The sequence below is a fragment of the Micropterus salmoides genome, unplaced genomic scaffold (assembly GCF_014851395.1).
Source record: "Micropterus salmoides isolate LMB-PRFRI ecotype aquatic unplaced genomic scaffold, ASM1485139v1 Ms_hic_scaffold_22, whole genome shotgun sequence".
NCBI lineage: Eukaryota > Metazoa > Chordata > Actinopteri > Centrarchiformes > Centrarchidae > Micropterus > Micropterus salmoides.
The window spans coordinates 604,611-625,586 of record NW_024041373.1 but is presented as its reverse complement, the minus strand read 5'-3'; the positions used below and the strand labels follow the sequence as shown (position 1 = coordinate 625,586).

Below are 20,976 nucleotides of genomic sequence, written 5' to 3'. Positions count from 1 at the left end.
GGCGATCTGCAGATGCGGAAAGTTGTGTAGTCTGCACAAGGCTTTAGAAAAGAGCCTGTTGGATATAAAATTTTCATCTGCATAAAAATAATACCATACATACATCCCAATTCATGCAACAACGCAGATTCTATTATTAATCTATAAAGTAAATAGAAGTGGACCAACAATGCAGGTCATGTATAACTGATATATTTGACTGGATTCTGATTCATTCTTTCATTTTTGTGTCAACAGCCAACACGTCTGAACGTGATTAAGAATGACAACGAGAGCTGGGACTACACAAAGCCATACCTGGTCAGACGAGGTAAGACACTCTCCTTCTGTCTCGCTTTCTCTCCTGTCTCTATTTCATATTTACACTAAATTCAGACTGACCACTGGACCGTTTGGGGTGACACTACCTATTTACAATACGGGATATTCTGTGACATGGAAGGTAGGACTCTGTTTTTATTCTGAATTCTCTGTAGTGGCACATTTCCCTGCAGCCGTCCTTGATTCCTGTTACACCGATAGATGGAAATGGTCTTGGTTTTTGCAGTAATTTGTGAAACTGTGTCCAGATCTCATTATGGGTCAGTCTCCGGCTGTGGATTAAGAGTTTAGTCATAAAAACGTTGGACTGTTAGACCTCCATCACACAAGACTCCTCTGCCTCCCGTCTCTCCATCTCCAATCAAAACACTCTCACACCAGCCAATCACCGGCCTCTCACAAGCCTGCACCTCAGCTTACCATGAGGAGAGAGAGAGAAAAACATTGAGGGAGAGAGAGAACAGAGAAAGAGGGATGGACGTCAGGCTGACCATGCACAGCAGCTTTCTTCCATCTTCACCTTCTGCAACCCAGCAAAATGAGAGAGAGAGAAAGAGAGGGAGGGAGAAAAAGAGGATTTCACTCCTGCCGACCACCATGCAGCTGCTGCTTCAACATGCCCAGGAGGCCTCGGCCCATCCTCTGTCTGCAGGACTCCAGTAGCACTTCCTTCTATCTAGCTCCTACACCCAGAGTTTTTAATGTTCTCCTCTGTGTGGAGAAATAGTCTCGCATAGCCTGATGTCTGGTCCACACAGTGCGTTAAGTTCTTCAGGGCCTCTAGATTCTTTTTGATTTTCACTGCAAAATCCAAATAAGAAATCTTTCTGGTTAAACACTCAGCATCGTGGACCAGACTTGACATGATGGTAGTCAAAAGTCTGGTTCTGCGAGTCTATGGTATAAAAGTCTGGCCTAATCTCTGCTCTCTGTCACTGAATTAGGGCTGTCACAATTTTCAATTGAGCTTTTATTGTGGAACAAAATAATGTAATGTCCTTAGACATAAAACACATAACTCTGATGTAGCAGAAGCCTCTTGCTACAGATAACCCCAGTACAGCGCTGACTCAGGAGTTCACCCAGCCCAGTGACTTTATTTCACACACCGCACACAAATACACTCAACATAAAGTTCTTTGCCAAGGCCAGCCATGCGCTTCCCAGCTCATCCACACCAGTCCCTCGGGGCAGTCCTCACCAGCAACCAACACAAATCTTCACCCATAGGCTACAGCCTCACTGGCTGTTCTTCTTGTCACAGCAGGCAACTGGCAACTGAGGTCCCGCACACTACTGCATTTAGAGGGAGAGCTTAATTAGTGAATGAACAGCAGCTGTGACAATTTGCTCTCCCGGGCTCTGCTCACCTGAGCCACCTACCCCTCCCTCTCCCTCCCCCGACTGCAGCTGAATGCAAACCATGCTCACCTCCACAACTGAATTAAACAATAATATTGAAAGCAGGGCTACATCATTGCAAACCAAAAAATTCACCTTACGTCATTAATAAAATCTAATCTCACCTATAAAAGTCTCTCTTGACTTATCACTTTGATATTTTATCGAAGACTGTTTTGCTAAACTAATGTAATACAAAGTGGATGGATGCATCAATGAGGATAACAGCTTATTCTCAGTTGGAATGCAGCAGGATCATGGCTGAAGAGAGTTGTTCTGAGGTTAGATGTTTCTTCTAACTACCCTGACTCCACATTTGCTTTCAGTAATGCGTGAACGATTGATTTTAGTAGACAAATTCAAGCAAGTTGCTCGAAAACGTTAGTTGTACTTGGACTAAATAACACATCATTGTTTTTCAAGAAAACCAGTTTATTGTGACACCCCTAATCTGAATCCCCTGGTAACACTAGCTGTACATTCAGACACGTGCGTGTGTTTAACATAATGTAGCTCTCAGAATGTTGATTAGTGTATTTTTGATATAAAGTCTCATTTGGATGTATTGGTGCCTTGTTTAAAATGAATTTACCTCTGACAATCACTGTAGTCTTTGCACGGTCCTGTGTACAGTTAACTACCATTGCATTCTTTGTACTGTATGTGGTGTGTAGCTGAGGACCAAAAGTCTTAAACTGTGTGATGAGATTAATGTTGGGGTCAGTTCATTCTTAATTCAATCAGTTCAGGAAATTGGAATAACTTTCAGACATGAATGAAACTATATGTGACATCTAAAACTTCTTTATAGTCGCACTATTAAAATCTGCTGTTGAATAACAAAGGCACTGTTTTTTTTCTCAGTTTTGTCTCAGCAATGATGCTCTGTCTGTGTTTCCACCCAACACTGGTCCAGAGCAAGATATCTATAACAATCACTAAAATAGTGTGATGCCCGTGGTATGACTGTGTGTTGCATCCGTGTCATAGAAAAAAACGGCTCCATGGTGTCACTAAAGGGCTGAAACTCCACAGAGAACCTTTAAGGAGTGGATACTGTGGGCTGTGTAATAAACATTGGAGCCTGTAGGGCTCAATAATGCAGCCTCAGACTGACAAATGATCCATGAAGTGATTGATAGCATTGTGAACTGGTCCCAACTCTGTTACAGAAGAAAATTTACTAAATGACTGCATACAGTGTTATATGTTTTCAGTGGAGGCACATTGCAAGGGCACAGACAGGGACAAGTCTTGTCTTTGAGTTGTAATGGGAATCACTGGTCACACAGTTTATTTATATTACAGCTCATTACAGACAGAAGTGAGGGAGAGATGGGGATTGGTTACAACAATTGTTTGTTTTTGAATCCAGAGTGGTCCATTAAAGATGAGATTTATGTTTCTCGCAAGTTGAGTTCTTTGCACAATGTGAGGAACTCCCCAATAAAAGGATTGGTTAATAAAAATAAAAAGGACCCCCAATGTTGTGATCTCTAGAATAGACTTGCTTTAAAAGCCAGGAACAAAACATTATCTAGCAGTTATGTAAAAAATATCTGTTGTCACTGCTGCTCTTTACGGTTGTCTGGTGATACCTTATGATCTTTTCTCCTGTTAGTGAATGGTCATCAAAGTTGCTTCACCACACAGTTTCCTCTGCTGCAGTGGTCAGTGCACAGTGAGGTTCAGTGGCTATTGATATAAACACGCCAAGGTAATAGATGCTGATTCCTCAGATTGTGTGTTGGATACGCAGGTGCTTATTGGATATATGAAGTTTCCTCAGATGCAGATACTAGCACCAGTTATTCTATTCATTCATTCCAGCGGCAGCTGCTGTTTTTTTCCCCTGCACTCTATATGTTTGCTCTTTCCTACTTTGTACTGCAACTGCTGCACAACAATTTCCCTTGGGATAAATGAAGTTCTTATCTTAAAGTTGTTAAGCGGTATGTTGTCAGAAATGATAATATCTACATTACTCTAAATTTTTTTACATTTTAGAAAGGCTACAGAAATGTGGATGGGTAATTTATGGTAATGAACACAATTGTATAATTGAATGACAAAACTAGTAGTACACAACTGTCACAACAGGTGTAGGGTAGAGCAGGTTGGAGGACCCAAATGCAGAACACTGAGTTGGATTAGTTCAAAATGTTTATTCACGAACTGAAGACAAGCACACTTATAATGAGTGGCTGAGTCCAGGGAATCCAAAATAAACACAGTCAAAGCAAACAAGGGTATCCAACAGAAAATCCAGCAACATGTACAATCCAAAATCCAAGGAACAAACAGGGAACAGGCAGGGAACAGGCAGGAAACAGGATGAGACAGAGTAGGCTTCAACCACTACAACAATGACTGGATAAAGACTGAAGGAAACAAGCAAGCATAAAAAACAGAAAGACACAAGGTTGCAAAACACAAGACAAGACTCTAACTGGAACTCAAAACCCAGAACAGAGAAGGCAGACCAAGTAACTGAGGAATACGGGCAACTCCACAAGATCGAACAGACTAAGAAAGCTGAACAGAACAGAACAGGCTAACACAGAGTGATCATAACCAAATGAATAAATGAAACTGGCAGGGAACATATCAGACAGAAACCAATCATGACAATAGGGAAAAAACAATACCCCGGTAGAAAAATAATTAAACAAGAAATAAGGCAGGCACTGATGATATCCAAATTAGACAGAACAGATCAGAATATAAATAAACTAATCCCAAACACAAGCAGACGGATCACCAGTTATACAAATAACCTACAACCATCTGGGGAAACAGACTGAACTGGGATCAGGAGTAAACACTAACATGTGAACTAAGGCACTGGACTAAGAACTGAGGCAAAGAACTAAAATGCAGGACTAAGACCAAAGATGAGACAAGACAGATACTAAGTAAACTTAAACATGCAAATGAATAAAATAATAAACAAGGCTACACAGAGAAACACAGAACCAAAAACAGACTTAAACAGGATCAATAGAACACACCAAATGGAACCAAAACAAGACCAGAATCCTTAACTCATAACAACAACAGTCCTACACAAATACTGCCATTGTAGTTAGTATTTTTATACGAATGACTTATAATATTTTATGTTTTTATACTGTTTAAGATGTTCCTGCTAACTTACAGTGTAGAGAATAACACGTCTCCTGTTTTTATCCTCATTAGGTTTTAGTTTTCATACCACCATGTCACTCTTCTCCTCTTCCTCTTCCTCTCCTCTTCCATCCACGACCACCTCTCTGCTTACCTTCTCACACTGCTGGTACCTCTTCATCTCTTTCAATCTTATTATCTTGTTTCTGTTAATCCTCTCTTCTTCCTTTCATTTCTTCCTCCTCTTTCCTCCAACATACCTCTCCCTGCACTTTCAACACCTTCCTTCTCTTTTTTTTGTTTGCTGTTCCCCGACATCCGTTTTCTCCTCCCTTTGCCTTCCACATTTTCCTTGCTTTCTCTTTTTCTGAAAGCAACTCCTTCTGTCATTTTTCTGTTCTTCCCTTTTTGTCCTTCTCCTGTCATTCTGTCTCTTCCTTTACTCTCCTCTTTTAGCTTAAATGTTTAAAAAACTGTCACTGACAATAAGCCAACATTATTCTTTGTGGGTGTGTGTGTGTGTGTGTGTGTGTGTGTGTGTGTGTGTTGAGGCTTTGCATAGTTCATGTTGCTTCAGATCAGCTTTCACAAGGTCACAACCAAGGATGGAGAGGAATCCATAGTCCTAATCATATAAACACTTTACTGCTGTACATTTACTGTCAGATAAAGGTCTACAGGTACAGCAGGTCCCTCTGGGGTTGCACAGTGACAGTAGGTTTTAGGTCTGGTTCTTCTCTGATGTGCTGGTAGTTCATTTCTCTTTGTGGGAGGTCATGTGATTCTCAAACTCATACACTAACTATAAAAGCAAAAATCTAGGGAAAAAATGGTGTAAATTATGACTCTGGTCAAGACAAAATGACAAAATGCTTTCAAACACCAGACAGTTAAAAGGGAACCTGGTTTGCTGTCATCCTTGCAACAACGCTGCAAGCAAGACAGCTCTGTGTCCTAGTTCCATACTAATACTATAAAGTGTACACTATGAACTAATGTTGGCAGTCAGAATGCAACAATGGAATTAATGTACTTGTGAATTTTGTGCTAACAACTAATGGTACATGGTGTGCGTTAACAGACATCGCACCAGTTCCCACACACCTATCACATTCAGCTGTCAGCTCTGTTGTGCAGTGCGCTGTGACACAGAAGTTTCCATCAACACCACAATCACTGATTTAGTCTACATATACTATGTCTGCACTACATTATTCCCAGTATAAACCCACTACAGACCAATGGTTTGCAACTGGGACCAAACTAAAGACAACAGTAACCAGAACCAACACTTGTAAGTGTGGTGGAGTCTGGCTAACAAAGCAATGGTTACCATCAACGATAATGTTAACCATGTTGTTCAGTTCTGGTCCGAAGTGTCATCCAAGGGCAGATCTTTGATGAAGCTCAGGCCTCGTACTGAGGACGCCAGCTATACTCCAAATGATGTCATTGTATAAATGTGGAATCCATGTGGAACAGGACACCAGTATTAGTAGAGAAGGTCAGTTACTGTGAGATCGTTGCCATGTGTGAAAATACCCACGCTGTGTTAGCTGTTTGTAAGTTAGAGACTGCAGATGCATTGCACTACAGGCATTAATCAACAGAACTTATTACTCTTTACAGACCGTGGGCAATGAGTGTTGGGAAGAATCAGCCTTTCATTTAACCAAGATATCAAAGTGAAAGAAGTAGAAGTCATCGTAACTGAAAGGTTTTTTTTGCAGTTTTGGAGATGTCTGAGTGGTTGCCTCTGCCAACAAGCCATACATTTGCCTTTTGTGTTTGTGGTAGGAGGTAGACTGAACAGGCAGAAATGCAAGTGAACATTTTCCATTGACAACGTGTGGGTTGCATTTAGGTCTGCATTCTGCTGGTTTGACTGCGCTGTTTTATAATTAATTGTTGCCATTCATTAGCTCCCAGCATTTTCCTGTACTGCCTATACCCCTTTTTTTGCTGAATATCACTGGAACGCAAGAACTGAGCCTCACACACATGCACGCTGACTGTGTCTGCTGCTAATCTGTGGTGAGAAGGTCAGTGTGGCCTTCCTGCTGTCTGACTGATCTCCAAGCCCTCTCACTTTTCACTGATGTAGCATCTCTAAATGGTTGTGTGTGTTGACGTGTGTGTGTCTGTCTTCAGGACATAACACAGCAGCACACCGTAAATGCTGACCTGTGGACGTGTGTGTGTGTGTGTGTGTGTGTGTGTGTGTGTGTGTGTGTGGGTGGGAGGGGGATCCTTTTCTCTCTTCCTATCAGCTGACTCTGGCTCTTAGAAAAAAAAAAGTCAGTGTCATTTCAATGTGCCTCCAATGTAGAAAATAGTTTGTATGTAGCTTATAAACTGCAGTTTGTAATGCTTTGACTGTGTTGTGGATAAAAACATGATTAAACGTGTTTAACAGCCACAGTGATGATGGTGATGTTTTTATCATTATGATGATAATGTAATGCAGGTTGATGTTCTTTCGTGCTGAGGGAGAAAAAAGAGAAAGCTTGATGCCTCACAGGTACTGTCTCTTTCATATCTCTGTTCACATGACCCTCTATACCATTATACCTGCCTCTCTCTGAATAAAACCACCTTAAAGCTGATTATTTCTTATTTATTCACCTCCATCATTATCATAGATGGTACTGAAGTTTTATTTTATTAATGTGGTTCATTGAAATGAATGAAATTTGAAATCAGCTCACTTACTTTCAACACAAAAAATGACAAAACCACTACATATCTGTAGTGGTTTGTAGAAGGACTACAGATCTGTATTTGGGTTTGTGAATGAAACAGTAGCCCTTCTACCTACTTTCTAGATTTGTTCTCCTTTGGAAAAAAACTTCTGCCTATTTTGATTTGTTTTTGTAATTTTAATTTCTGAATTACAGATGACAGCACACAGAAATTACACACTTTAAAACATATTTTTCTTAAGCTATCATGTACATTAAATGAATTATTAAGTAAGGCCATCTCTGTCGGGGCAATAATTCAGAGGTCAGCTTCATTGTGTGTGTGTTTTTTATTTATTTAACCAAAATATTCCAGATAACAAAATGTATAACTAAATGCCCCCTGTTGGCTTTAAAGGAGACCTATTATGCTTTTCCACATTTTATGCCTTATCTACAATGTTACAATGTTGGATGTTCATGTTAAACATGGCCAAAGCTTCAAATAATGAGGCAAGAGTATTTAAAAGAATTCCCTGTGAGTCCAAACCTCAGATTTCCTCCTGTTCTGAACGCTGTTTTGAACTGCTTATTCTATGAACGGCTCCGTTGTACGACACACGAGCTACACAGCTGGTTTGGTCATTTGTGCCGCACAGCTACGCTCAGTCTGTCTGTGCCGCCAAAGTCCTTTTAGGCAAGTCCTGCCACTCGGGCCGCCATCTTGGCAACACTTCCGGACACTCATTTTGGACTAACAAGACCAGTCTCCTAGAACTGCACTTTTACTGGTCACTGGGACATAAAAACTACATGAATAGAATCAGCAGTAAAATCTGATAAAAATCGCTGAAAGAGTTTGAAAACTTTGCTCCAAAATAAGGTTTAAAAAGCGTTTGTCCCGACCGGTTATACTTCTACTACGCATGCGTCACCACTTCCGCGCATGCGTTGTAAAGGTAAAACAGACCCTTACGTCAGTGGAACCATGCGATTGGCTGAAATATGATTCATGCTTTGGCTGTTAAAAGCAGACGATTGGCTTTCTAGCGGGAGGGGCGGGATAGCCGCCATCTTTGCCATTACGGGCTTTCCCCATAGAGTTGTATTGACGATATGATTGAGTGGCATGTCTACTCTAAATTGTCTCTGTTAACGCTCAGTGGCAACAACAGCCTGGTAACATGCTTCAGGTCTTGGCCACTCAGAATACAGTGTGCTTTGGGGGGGGGGGGTGGCTTAAAGAGACAGGTGCATCTACAGCTTGTTTCAGACAGAGGCTGAATTGAAGGCCTTCATGAAGAACCAGTATAAGACAGAAAATTATTTTTTTGAACTTTGAATCATGCAAAGCTGCCATACAGGAGTCACAGAAAGACAGTATGGGACTGGAAAAGGACTATAATAGGTCTCCTTTAACAGTGGCTAAAAAATGGAATTTGCTCTACCATGGAGAATACAGTCTGTGTTCAAATGGATTCACAGCTGCTATAATGGATTTTAATATCGATGTGAGGTTTTACGATTATGAAAACATCCATAAAAACTTAAACTACTCTTCCAATACCCTTGATGATGACCCTTGATTAAAATGGTTATGTTTTGGTGCACTCCAAGGGCTGTTTTGTGGATACTGTAAAAGTAGCAAATTTTTGTGTCTCAGATCTCAGCTCTTAGCTAGGTGAGAAGAACATTTGCAGGGGCCTCTGGGCTCGGCCGGGATTGTGCCTTGTTCTGTTTCCAGGATGGCAGCCATAGAATTGCACATTTGGTTTTTACAAATGTTTGTCATTCTCCTGACCTCCATGCACTTGGGTGGTTAGCAGCTGGGTGTGAATGTGGAAGTCCTCTGGCCTTTTTGTGCCTTGTTTCTTGCATATGTAGCTAATTGGTAGGCAGGGCCATTCCCAGTCACTACATAAGCTGCCACCCTGTCCTTCTCAGGGATACTCCCTGCACTTTGTTTGGTTATTTTATCATTATTCCCTACCAACATCCACACACCACATTTAACACCTAAACCCTGGAGGCCTTGCTCTAGAGGTTTTCACATCCAAACTGGGGGAAGACCCCAGGGCTGACCCAGAACATGCTGCAGGGATTACATATCAAATCTGGGCTTGGAAAGTCTTTGGATCCCCAGGAGGAGCGTGAGTACGTGGCTGGGTAACAGGACGTACATTATGTATTACCTTGCTTAGCCTGTTGCCAAGGCAACATCTGAATATTGTTGGCTGGATGGTTAGACATGTTAGACAAAATCATTAAAGTAAGACCCAGGTTGTGTGAAACTATGATTTCCCTTTAATTTCCTGTAATTTTGAATGTTGTTTAAGGGTAAGGAGTTTCCAGCCGGGCTGTTAATGCAATTTGTACTTCTAGGCACAAGCGATCCCTTACAGCTGCCCCTCTGCATTATTCTACAGCTTCACAGTCTACTGTGGCATTGTGCACTGTGGTGTCACCTTGTGGCTGTCTTTTAAAGGATATACCAAAGAATGCTTTTGACAACTTGGTCTTATTTCCGCTGTTTTGTTTATTATTTCTGTCAAGAAAATTAACATTGTAATGACCAAGTTAATTGCTGAGATCTGGGAACACATTGCTGCTAAAGATCCGGGATGTCTAATGGGTCAAGAAACACAAGCAGTCAGACTGGTTGTAAACAAACCCCTAGGTCAGTCAAACTTGTTTGGAAGAGAAAACAAAGGTGAACTGTAAAATGATTACCCAAACTGCCTGTTGTAATCATCCAGCACCAAGAGTTTGTTTTAGCTCTGTTCCAGACTTAGAGCCCTATGAACAGGCATGTGGTCTTTTTGGTCGACTATACTGCCGAGCCTTCAGTAGTAAATGCAAAGTCTACATCTTTGACAAAAGCCCATTGTTTTTACTGTGGGCCCTGCACTCAATCTAATTATGAGTGTGTGTGTGTGTGTGTGTGTGTGTGTGTGTGTGTTTCAGACCGTGGAAAGGGCAGGCAGAGACAGGCCATTTTAGGAGAACACCCATCATCCTACAGTGAGAACGGCTATGGTAAGATTAACACACACACTTAGAATTACACTGGAAACTGAATCCCTGCCTTACACAAGGCTGATACTTTATCTACAGTCCCCATACCTTGAAGGTGAAACTAGACACTCGCTTACACACACACACACACACACACACACACACACACACACACACACACACACACACACACACACACACACACACACACACACACACACACACACAGTATAGGTGAAGATTGCCAGTCATGTGTGATGACCAGAGGTGCAGCAGTAGGTATACCTTCACCTGCATTTGGAAACGGATCCCTGTGAATTATTCTAACGGATCCGGTCGAATTACTCTATTCGACCGTGCTTTTTCAGCAGCAGCCCCTAAACTATGGAATGAGCTACCTCCACTGGTCAAAATGGCCCCCACCCTCAAAACTTTTAAATCCCGTTTAAAAACTCACTTTTATTCCCTGGCTTTTAACCCAGCATGAGAGCTGTCAGGTCTACTGTTGTTGCCCTGCGATTGTTTCTGAATCATTTCTTTGTGTGTTTGTTATGTTTTTATGTCTTCTATGTGGGTTTATATGTATTTTATGTTTTATTCTTTGTGCAGCACTTTGTAAACCTGTTTTTCAAAGTGTGCATGTAAATAAAATGGATTGGATTGGATAAATTAGGACACAGTTAACATGAAAAGGAAATACACATAAAATTGTGTATTGTATTTCACTTTACCTCTTTGTGTGATTTGTTTTTTAATCAGGTATTATAAATCTTCCATACAAAATAGTGAGCAACTGCATTATTCAACATTTAGTTAAAGGGGCCATGTGTAGTTTTCAGTGGGCTCTAGGGGTGAGGTTTCACATTGCTCAACTCAGCTCCTTCCCAAGCATGTGCTCATGTGCATGCTTCAACTAATGAGCAGCTCGAGACGCCCAAGACAGCGTCACACAAAATACTACAGTGTTTCCCCGACCATTGGGAGGCCCGCCCCACCTGAAAGCTGCAGAAATCGCGGAAGGAATCGCAGAATTTGGCAATAAAAATGCAATTAACTGTAAAACACGTAATTTTATGGATCTGAATTTCTTCACTTAGGACACAGCATGTGTGGCTGTTCCAAGAAGGAAAACAGGCAAATGGTTCATTTTTATGTGAGGGGCAACCGACACAAATAGGCAAAATGAAATTCACTATCAAGGTTTAATTAGTCTCACACCAGCATTAGTAAAAACTAAAAAGTACATGACGTGCTGATATTTACAGTATTGCAGGCATGTGCATTTAAACGCTAGCCCATGTCTACTATGATAAAAAGCTTTTTGAGTGAGTTAAAGGTGAGTCGAGCCCTGCAGCTGCCTACTCTTGGTGGGCAAAGGTGTCCATATAAGTGAACGTTGAGATCAGTTTGTGGACTGAAGGAAACGCGCATGCAGAACTAATCATATTACGGCCACAGTCAACATGTGTCAACAACACCTACATCTAACAATAACAGTAGACACAGGAGGTTCACTTTACTGAACTGAAATGAACTGAGAATCTCAGCTTCTCTTTTCTCTGCCTCCCCAGGTCAACCCTGCCCCCTGCTGCCTCTTCCGGGGAACAGCAGGTACAAGCTCGCCTCAGTGGACGTTCCAGACATGGTGTCCTACCCTCTGCCCCAGTCCTCCTCCTCCTACTCTGCCCATGCCCCCAGCTCTGTTGCCATGGTGAGCGGTCTCCATCCATCCAAGATGAACTGCACCCGCATCTTCAACCTCTTCTGCCTGTATGGCAACATTGAGAAGGTAGGAGTGTGTATTCTTAACATGTTTTGCTGTTTGAACAATATAATGATCCCTGCTTCATTTCGGGCGCATTCGCTTTACTTCTTTGAGTGTTACACGTCCTTTGCTTTCACCTTTTGGAATAAGAGGACAGTACAAAAACCTGTGCCATCCTTTTGCACAACAGTCTCCCATCAGGGTGCTGCAGGAGAAAGCGACATCAACCTTCATGACTCAGTCACTGCCAAGCTTAAGGACATTCAGGAAGTTCTTTACTTTAATGACAGTATTCACTTCCTTCAAATTGAATTAATAAAATCATATTTGCACAGGAGAATTCATCCAGGATTTCTACCTGCTAAAAGGAAGTTTTTCCTTGCCTGTGTCGCCAAGTGCTTGCTCATGGTGGGAACTGTTAATGTTACAAAGAGTATAGTCTCCATATGCTCTATATGAAAAGAGCAATGAGATAAGTTTTACATTATGGGAACACTGTTGCTAGGCAACTAACAACCAATGGACACTGTCATGTTTTTTTCCTTCTGAATATTAGTGTTTGGGAATGGGAAAAGTACCAACGGCAAAAGTAACCAGTAGGGATGGGGGTCGAGACCCAGTTCCAAAATTTCTCAAAACTAAAAATCAGTAAGGTTCGAGCTTATCGATACTGCTATCGAGACTTGCGGGTCCTATGATGTAACGTTATGTCTTGAGCGTCAAATCTGATTTAATTTGAAACGCAATGGATAAGAAAATCATCTGGCTGCAGTCTCTCTGTCGGCTCCTACACACACACACACACACACACACACACACACACACACACACACACACACACACACACACACAGTGGAGGTGGAATACGGTGAGGGTTAAGTTAACGTTAGCTCCAAACTACTGTAACGTTAGTTGATGACAGCTACGCTCGTTACTGTAAGTACGTGCAATAAAACCTTCGCAAGTAAAAAGACAATAGTTTATCAATACACCTGTCTGTAAGGTAACGTTAAACATGTAGAAATGGTTAATTTAATCATCTCTGTCCTCAGTATCTCATCCTGTATGTAAAGAATCAGATCGTTAAGCAGTCTCAATAAGGGTATCAATATCAATAAAAATTAATGATCCCCATCCCTAGTAACCAGCAAACACATGTATTATGCACATTTTCAGGTTCAAAATCCTATTTAGAGGTTGTACCAGAACAGGTTTGCATGGTTTAATTTTACTGCACATTGCTGCAGCCCTGTCCAGGGTGTACCCCGATGTCAGCTGGGATTGGCTCCAGCCCCCCGCGACCCTGTACGCAGGATAAGCGGTTGACGATGGATGGACATTGCTGCAGCTCCTCTTTTCAGCCTGTGTTGAAGGCTTCGTTTTAGCTATGGAGTGATACATCTTATCTCTAAATGATCTTTGTTGGGAGTTGCACATTCGCAGTTCCTAGTTAAGGACTACCAGCCAATCAGAAGCAGAGAAGGGCGGGTTAGTGAGAAGCTGGTAAACAGGGCTTCCTTTCTGCTGTACATGTTGCCGACCATGTTGGCAACATAGGCTGGAGCAAGAGTTTCAGAGTGGTGAGTTATTAATCTGTAACAAAGTATCTTTCATCCATAAAGTTTTACCTGAGCTCTGTCTCTACATCACAGGAACAACTTTATGTCCACTGACTGCCTGGAGGGTAGCTAGTGTTTGGAAGGGAGAGGAGAGCTGTGTGCTGCAGCTCACTGTGTTTGAGACTCTAGTCGACACGGCCAACTAGTTCTATGAGGCGCATTTCATCCCTGTGACTTCACAGAGATGAACTCCCTTTGGGCTGGATTTTGGCCTTTTTCACTTTGCAAACCTATTATATGCACAAAAAAGGTATAAAAAAACAAAAAAGCGTAATACCTCCTCTTTAAAACATTTACATTAAAAAGTAAATACACCGTTTTTCCACAGCATGAGGGCTGTGGATTCTGTCTATAGCACTTACACTGGAAGTGCATTAGGAAGGGATCTTTTAATGGTCAATGTGAAGCAGTGATTACAGCAAGTGAAACCTGTTTCAGTTTTCAAGGCAACTGACTATTATTAACTGACTAAGACAGACTTGAAAATTGTGAACTTTAACTTTAAGAAATCATTACATGTGTTGATTAGTGTTATATCTAAAAAGGTGAGTACAGCACGTACGTTGCTTTTATAACATAGCTCTTGAATGTGTGTGTGTGTGTGTGTGTGTGTGTGGTGTGTAGGTAAAGTTTATGAAGAGTGTTCCTGGTACTGCGTTGGTTGAGATGGGAGATGAGTATGCTGTGGACAGAGCCATCACACACCTCAACAGCATCAAGGTGTTTGGCAAAAGACTCAATGTCTGGTGAGAAGTAGACCAATATACACACACACACACACACACACACACACACCTTATTTTATTATTTCTTAAGTATTATTTATTTCTTAAATATTATATCTTTAATGTGTGTTGCTGTAAAGACTATTCATGCAAATGTAAGTCAAATGTAAAATTATAGTAAAAGGTGTCACATCTATCAGTTAGAAATAGAACCGCCGATCTTAGAACCGACACCGTAACCTAGTGAGAAGAAGAAAAAGCCACTTCATAAAAACTGTGAAATTCCTTTAAAATATGAAAAAAGTCATTTCACAAGCGGAAATTGCGGGGGTGGGGGTGGGGTCGGGGATGGTCATGAAATAAACCCTCTGGATTATTTGTGTGCCCTTCAAAAACTATTGCTTAAGAAATTTTATGTTTATTGTCCCCCCCAACTGGTAGATAAAATTTACGCCCTTGGTCACGAGTTCCCAGAGACCAAGGTCTCCAATGTTTTATCCAACCAGCCCAAAAGCCAAAGATATTAAATTTATTATGTTATAAAACAGAGAAAAGCAGTGAATCCTCAAAATTGGGGAAGCTGGAGTCAAAGTTTGGCTTTTTTACTTGATAAATGACTTTAACAATAATTAGGACCATGTTGAAAACAAGTTTTCTCACTCACTTTAACATGTCAAGCATTCCATCCATAAATAAATAAAACTGTTGTTGATCAATTTGAGGTCAAACTATTTATTCAACAAACCATTTTAATATATGAACTATATAAATAGTCACAAAGAAATCATAGATGCACTCTGATAAACAGTATTTATTAATAATACTTGCATCAGAGTTTGTTTACAGTTTTTCTCACTCGCTTTGGTACATTTCTCAAATCATCCTTAACATTTGCAAACCAGTGAGTGCATTTCTCAAAACAGGTAGTACAAACGGCACAACACAGTGGATTACCTGCAAAAGCCCATAACTTGCTCAAAATCCTTAGTCAATCTCTCAAAAGCAAATCTTTATATCATTGATCTTGTCAGTGCCATCAGAAAGACAAGTCCGTGTCTCTTGTTATGAACAAGCAAGTCAAAATTTTTAGCCATCTTGTCAATATAACGGTGTACTCTATAAGTATTTTCTGATGTACACGTTGGCTAGGATTTTGATGACAATGAAATGCACAAGGCTGCACCTTTTTTGTATGGCATATATAACTTTCACCAGTACAAAGTTATACACTGCAGGAGAGAGGACAGGAATCACAGCTATGCTTTTACTGTTCGTACTGTAATTTGTTGACAGAGCATGTCATTGTAATACAGAAAAGAAAGAGACAGGACTGTTGCATTGGATACACACACCCCTTTGGCTGACGTTCCAGTCTGTTGTATCACAGATTCTCTTCCAGATCACAACAGATATCTTCATCAATTCAGGACACATTTACAAAAAAATTCAAATAGACATGTATAGAATGTCTATCTGTATATACATTCATATATACACATACCGAAGCCCTAATCAAATACTTTTTTACTCTGCTTTGCTGTGATAATGGGATAATTTTCTCGTGATTTCGAGATAAACATAATGCTAATTATAGTGGGGTATGTGGTACCATTGGTTAGCTCACTTGGTAGAACACAGGATTTATAGTTTTAAGGTTGCGTGTTCGATCCTCACTGAAGACTAAATTTTTCTTTTTAATATTTTTCATAGTTCTTTTCAACAAAGTTCTTATTAAAAGACTGTCTGACATGCTCACATTGCTGTAAAGCCCATGCGTTCCGGCATTTGGTCCACATCCATCAACCTATGGACTTTTCATTTCCCCATCATTCCCAGGCAGAGGAAATTCCTTCTCATTCAGGGGAATCCATGTAACGTTACACATTTCCTGACGGCTTTCGGAACCTTTGAAATAGCCGTCGGGAAATGCGGATTCCCCTCAATCTCTTGATAACAATTTTGCTGAAGAGGATAATAAATAACACACAAAAGAAGAAAAAGAAAGTCAACAAGAATAGGAATCAAACTAATCAAACTGAGCCCTGTGCTCTACCAATTGAGCTTATAAGTGACACTGGTAATTGCTTTGAAATTATCCTAAAGAAACGGACCTGCCAGCCCCTGTATTCAGCTATGGTTTGTTATCTTATAATCACAAGAAAATTAATTATCCCTTTCTCAGGGTAAAAAACAACATTCGTTATTACTGCTCACTGTGTATTGTTACTGTTTACTGGTATTTATGGTATTGTGGGAGAATGGTCTGAGTGTTGTTGTTTTCTATTCTTACTTTGTTTATGGTACGTAAGAAACATTTCGTTTAGCTATATACTTGTAGGCAAACGATATGAAAAAAGTATTTCAACTTTTATTTTTGATTACGTGTTCAACAGTTTTGCATGTAATGACTAATGCAATGAAATTATGCCTAGTTGTTTTGGGGGGTAAGATTATTCAACAGAGACTGGTATAATTAATTGTGATCAGCACGACATCTTGTCACAAGACCTCTGACGTAATTGCTGATGTAATCTGCACTCTGCACATGCGTTGGCGTCTGTAGCCACCTGTCGGAAGCTCCGTCTTAAACCGAACTCTTATCCAGTTTTAATCCACTCCTTTTCGTTACATTTTTTATGTCCTTTTTATTTAACTTAAGTTTTACGTGGGTTAAGGATTTTAGCCATCCGACATGGATTTTAAGCTAGATGACCGTAAAAACGCGATCAACGCTACTGATCGCAACAAAGCTCCGGTGACTATGCTAGCCGAAATAACTCTGCCCCATGAGGACTGCACACTCCTTAAGAAAGCGAACAAGAAGATTGTTGACCTTATGTAATACATCCGACGACTTTCAGAGGAACTCAAAGAGAAAGATTCCCTGCTGACTGGCTTTATGGATGTGGCTTCAGTACAAGCCAAACAGATTGTTTCTCTTAGCGCAACCGCCAACATCCAGGACACCGTGTTTTGGGACCCCTCTAGCCTTCCCAGGCTTTCATCCTGCTCAACTCCGAAGCATCAGTCAACCTGAGCTGAAGTGGTGGTCCGTGGCTGGAAGAGAGGCTCGGATGGGGCTGCCTCTCCTCCGCACATCCGCCTCTCCAACCGCTATGCAGCCTTGTCTAACGACACTCCGGTCCATCCAGCGGATGCACCTGCGGCTTCGAGTCTCCCTGATATGGATCTCTTTCGGCGCACAGTGTCTGCCGACACTGTTGCATCTCCTCCACCGGCTACATCTCCTGCACTGGGCCGCCGGTCTGCTGCTGGGCCTGATCGGCGGCCGTCATCCCGGTCAAAAACCTCCGCTTCCTGACGTAGGATCCTGAAGGAGGCTTTGCTCTCTACCCTGCACCGTCGGGTAGCCCTTCTCTCAGGTCTGTTACTGCTACTCCAACACAACACTCGGCAGCTCACACACTCCATCCTCAGTCCGCACACAGTGTTGAAGCAGATTCTGCTCAGTCCTGCTCTGGATCCCCACAACCGGCATCTCCTCGTCCTCTTTTCTCCCCAACCACACTAATAATTGGTGACTCCATAACCAGAAACATCCGTTTCTTCAACGCTACCACTCACTGCTTCCCCGGTGCCACCACAGCTGACATTTTAAAAAAACTCCAGGACCTGATGCCATCGCTCCCGTCCTCCATCACAAGAGTGATAGTCCATGTCGGAACAAATGACACAGCTCTTCGGCAGTCTGAGCTGACAAAATCAGATTTTAACCGTCTTTTAACTTTTTAAAGCAGTGTGGAAAGTCCGTTTTTATCTCTGGTCCCATTCCCACAGTTGGTCGCGGTGCCGGCCGCTTCAGTAGACTCCTTGGCCTCCACGACTGGCTCCAGTCCGCCTGCAGGGCTCATCGTGTGTGTTATGTGGATAATTTTAATATTTTCTGGCAAAGAATGTCTCTTTTTAAGACAGACGGACTTCACCCAAACAAACGGGGCTCAGAAATGTTAGCTGCGCACATACAGCATGTGGTGCGGTCCACACATGACTTACGTGAATGACTAATCATTCATGCAGCACACCTGGACACACCACCGCTCACTGAACAGATCTCTGTCTCACTGCCACAAACAACTGTCTCCACCTGCTGGCATGTAAAGCCGTCTGCTCACAGCGCTGTTCCACAGACTTCTATTCCTGTCATCATCACGCATAGACCAGTAAACCGAAATGTGCACATCCCACACAGAAATATTAGTAATCTCTTAAGGATTAGGACAACTGCACCAACTCCAGCACCCAGAACAAACTCATTTAAAATGGCTCTCTTCAATGTGAGATCACTTTCAAGTAAGACTTTTATCTTAAATGATTTTATCTTGTCTGCAAATCTAGATTTTATGTTTTTTAACTGAATCGTGGTTGCAAATGAATGACTATAGCCAGCTAGCTGAACTGTGTCCGCCTCAATATGATTGCTTTAGTCAACCGAGGGTCAGTGGTCGTGGTGGTGGGCTAGTGAGCGTGTATAGGAAAAATTTAAAATGTCATCAAGTACACTGTGATGAATTTAACTCCTTTGAAGTTCTCACTCTTAAAGTTGGAGGGCTGCAACCTATCATATTTTTTTATAATTTATCGCCCCCCCAAAACCGCCAGTATCACAAATGAGAGTGTCTTCCAGCCCACTTGATGTAATACCTACAAAGTTTTTACTGAAAGTAATAGATTCTGTTGGGCCCCATTTGATCTCTGTTTTCAACAGCTCCCTATCTACTGGTTGTGTCCCTGATTATTTTAAAACGGCTTGCGTGAACCCACTTTTAAAGAAACCTGGTTTAGATCCCTCCCTCCCACATAATTTTAGACCAATTTCAAAACTGCCTTTTATTGCAAAGATTCTAGAAAGAATTGTGTCCAAACAGCTGCTCACTGTACTGGAAAATAACAAATTATTTGAAAAGTTTCAGTCTGCTTTTAGGAAGTACCACAGCACTGAGACTGCCCTGCTTAAAGTCACCAATGACCTTTTAATGTCTGCTGATGAAGGCATGTGCTCAGTCCTTGTACTCCTGGACCTTAGCGCTGCTTTTGACACCATTGATCACAACATCATGTTAGACAGACTGAGGCACTGGGTGGGGATCTCTGGTACGGCCCTAGGATGGTTTTCATCCTACCTGTCAAATAGGAAGTTTTGCGTGTCTGTAAACAACTATGTCTCCTCATTCTGTCCAGTTAAATATGGTGTGCCTCAGGGGTCGGTCTTAGGACCCATTTTGTTTTCCTTGTATCTGCTTCCCCTTGGACATATTATCCATAAACATGGCATTTCTTTTCATATTTATGCTGATGACACACAAATATACTTGCCTGTCAGATCCACAGACCCTGGAATGCTGAGTTCACTTAACAACTGCCTTTGTGAAGTTGGAAAATGGATGTCAAATAATTTCCTCCAGCTGAATTCAGACAAAACAGAAATCCTGGTCATTGGGTCCCAGCAGATGACAAATCAAATACTGCCATCTGCTGGTTCCCTAGTAAATCACATTAAGCCTGTGGCAAAGAACCTTGGTGTTTGGTTTGATAGTAATTTAAATTTCGAGCAGCACACCACAAAGCTTGTTCAATCATGTTTTTATCAACTTAGAAATATAGCTAAAATTCATCTATGTTAACTTTTAAGGACACCGAGACCATTTTACACGCCTTCATCTCATCACGCCTGGATTATTGCAACAGCCTTTTCACCTGTTTACCCAAAAATCTATTGATCGACTCCAGACTGTCCAGAACTCAGCTGCCAGGCTTTTAACCAGAACAAAGAAATATGACCACATCACTCCTATTTTAGCTTCATTACACTGGCTCCCAGTATGTTTTAGAATTGACTTTAAAATTCTATTGATCACTTTTAAAGCTCTTCATGGCCTCTCGCCTTGTTATATTTCTGACCTTTTAGTCCCATACGCACCAGCACGTACCTTGAGATCCTTGGGCAGAGGTCTGTTGTCTGTTCCAGAGTCTCGACTGAAAACTAAAGGGGACAGAGCGTTTGCTGTCAGGGCCCCGAGGCTCTGGAACAGCCTGCCCGAGGAAATCAGGTCGGCTGAGTCAGTGAACTCTTTTAAGTCCCTTCTTAAAACATACTTTTATAGGAGAGCCTTTCCCATCTTATTTGACTTTATTTTATCCATTTTATTGTATTTTACTAATTTTATATTAATTTTTCATGCTCTTATCTTGTTTTTTTTGTATTATTCTTTACACTTGTTAAAGCACTTTGTAACTTGTTTTTGAAAAGTGCTCTACAAATAAGGATTATTATTATTATTATTATTATTATAAGCAATTGATAA

The 20,976-nt window shown here is 41.3% G+C and overlaps 1 protein-coding gene across 1 annotated transcript in view; it reads left to right on the top strand.

The window, feature by feature from the left end:
* The window catches only part of LOC119917175 (heterogeneous nuclear ribonucleoprotein L-like), a 54,447-nt gene that overhangs the window by 30,971 nt on the left and 2,500 nt on the right, over positions 1-20,976 (top strand). Inside the window, exons 7-10 of the mRNA XM_038737322.1 lie at positions 238-310; positions 10,494-10,565; positions 12,116-12,333; positions 14,553-14,674. Of these exons, the coding sequence (XP_038593250.1) occupies positions 238-310; positions 10,494-10,565; positions 12,116-12,333; positions 14,553-14,674 (485 nt within the window). The remainder of the gene's footprint in view (positions 1-237; positions 311-10,493; positions 10,566-12,115; positions 12,334-14,552; positions 14,675-20,976) is intronic.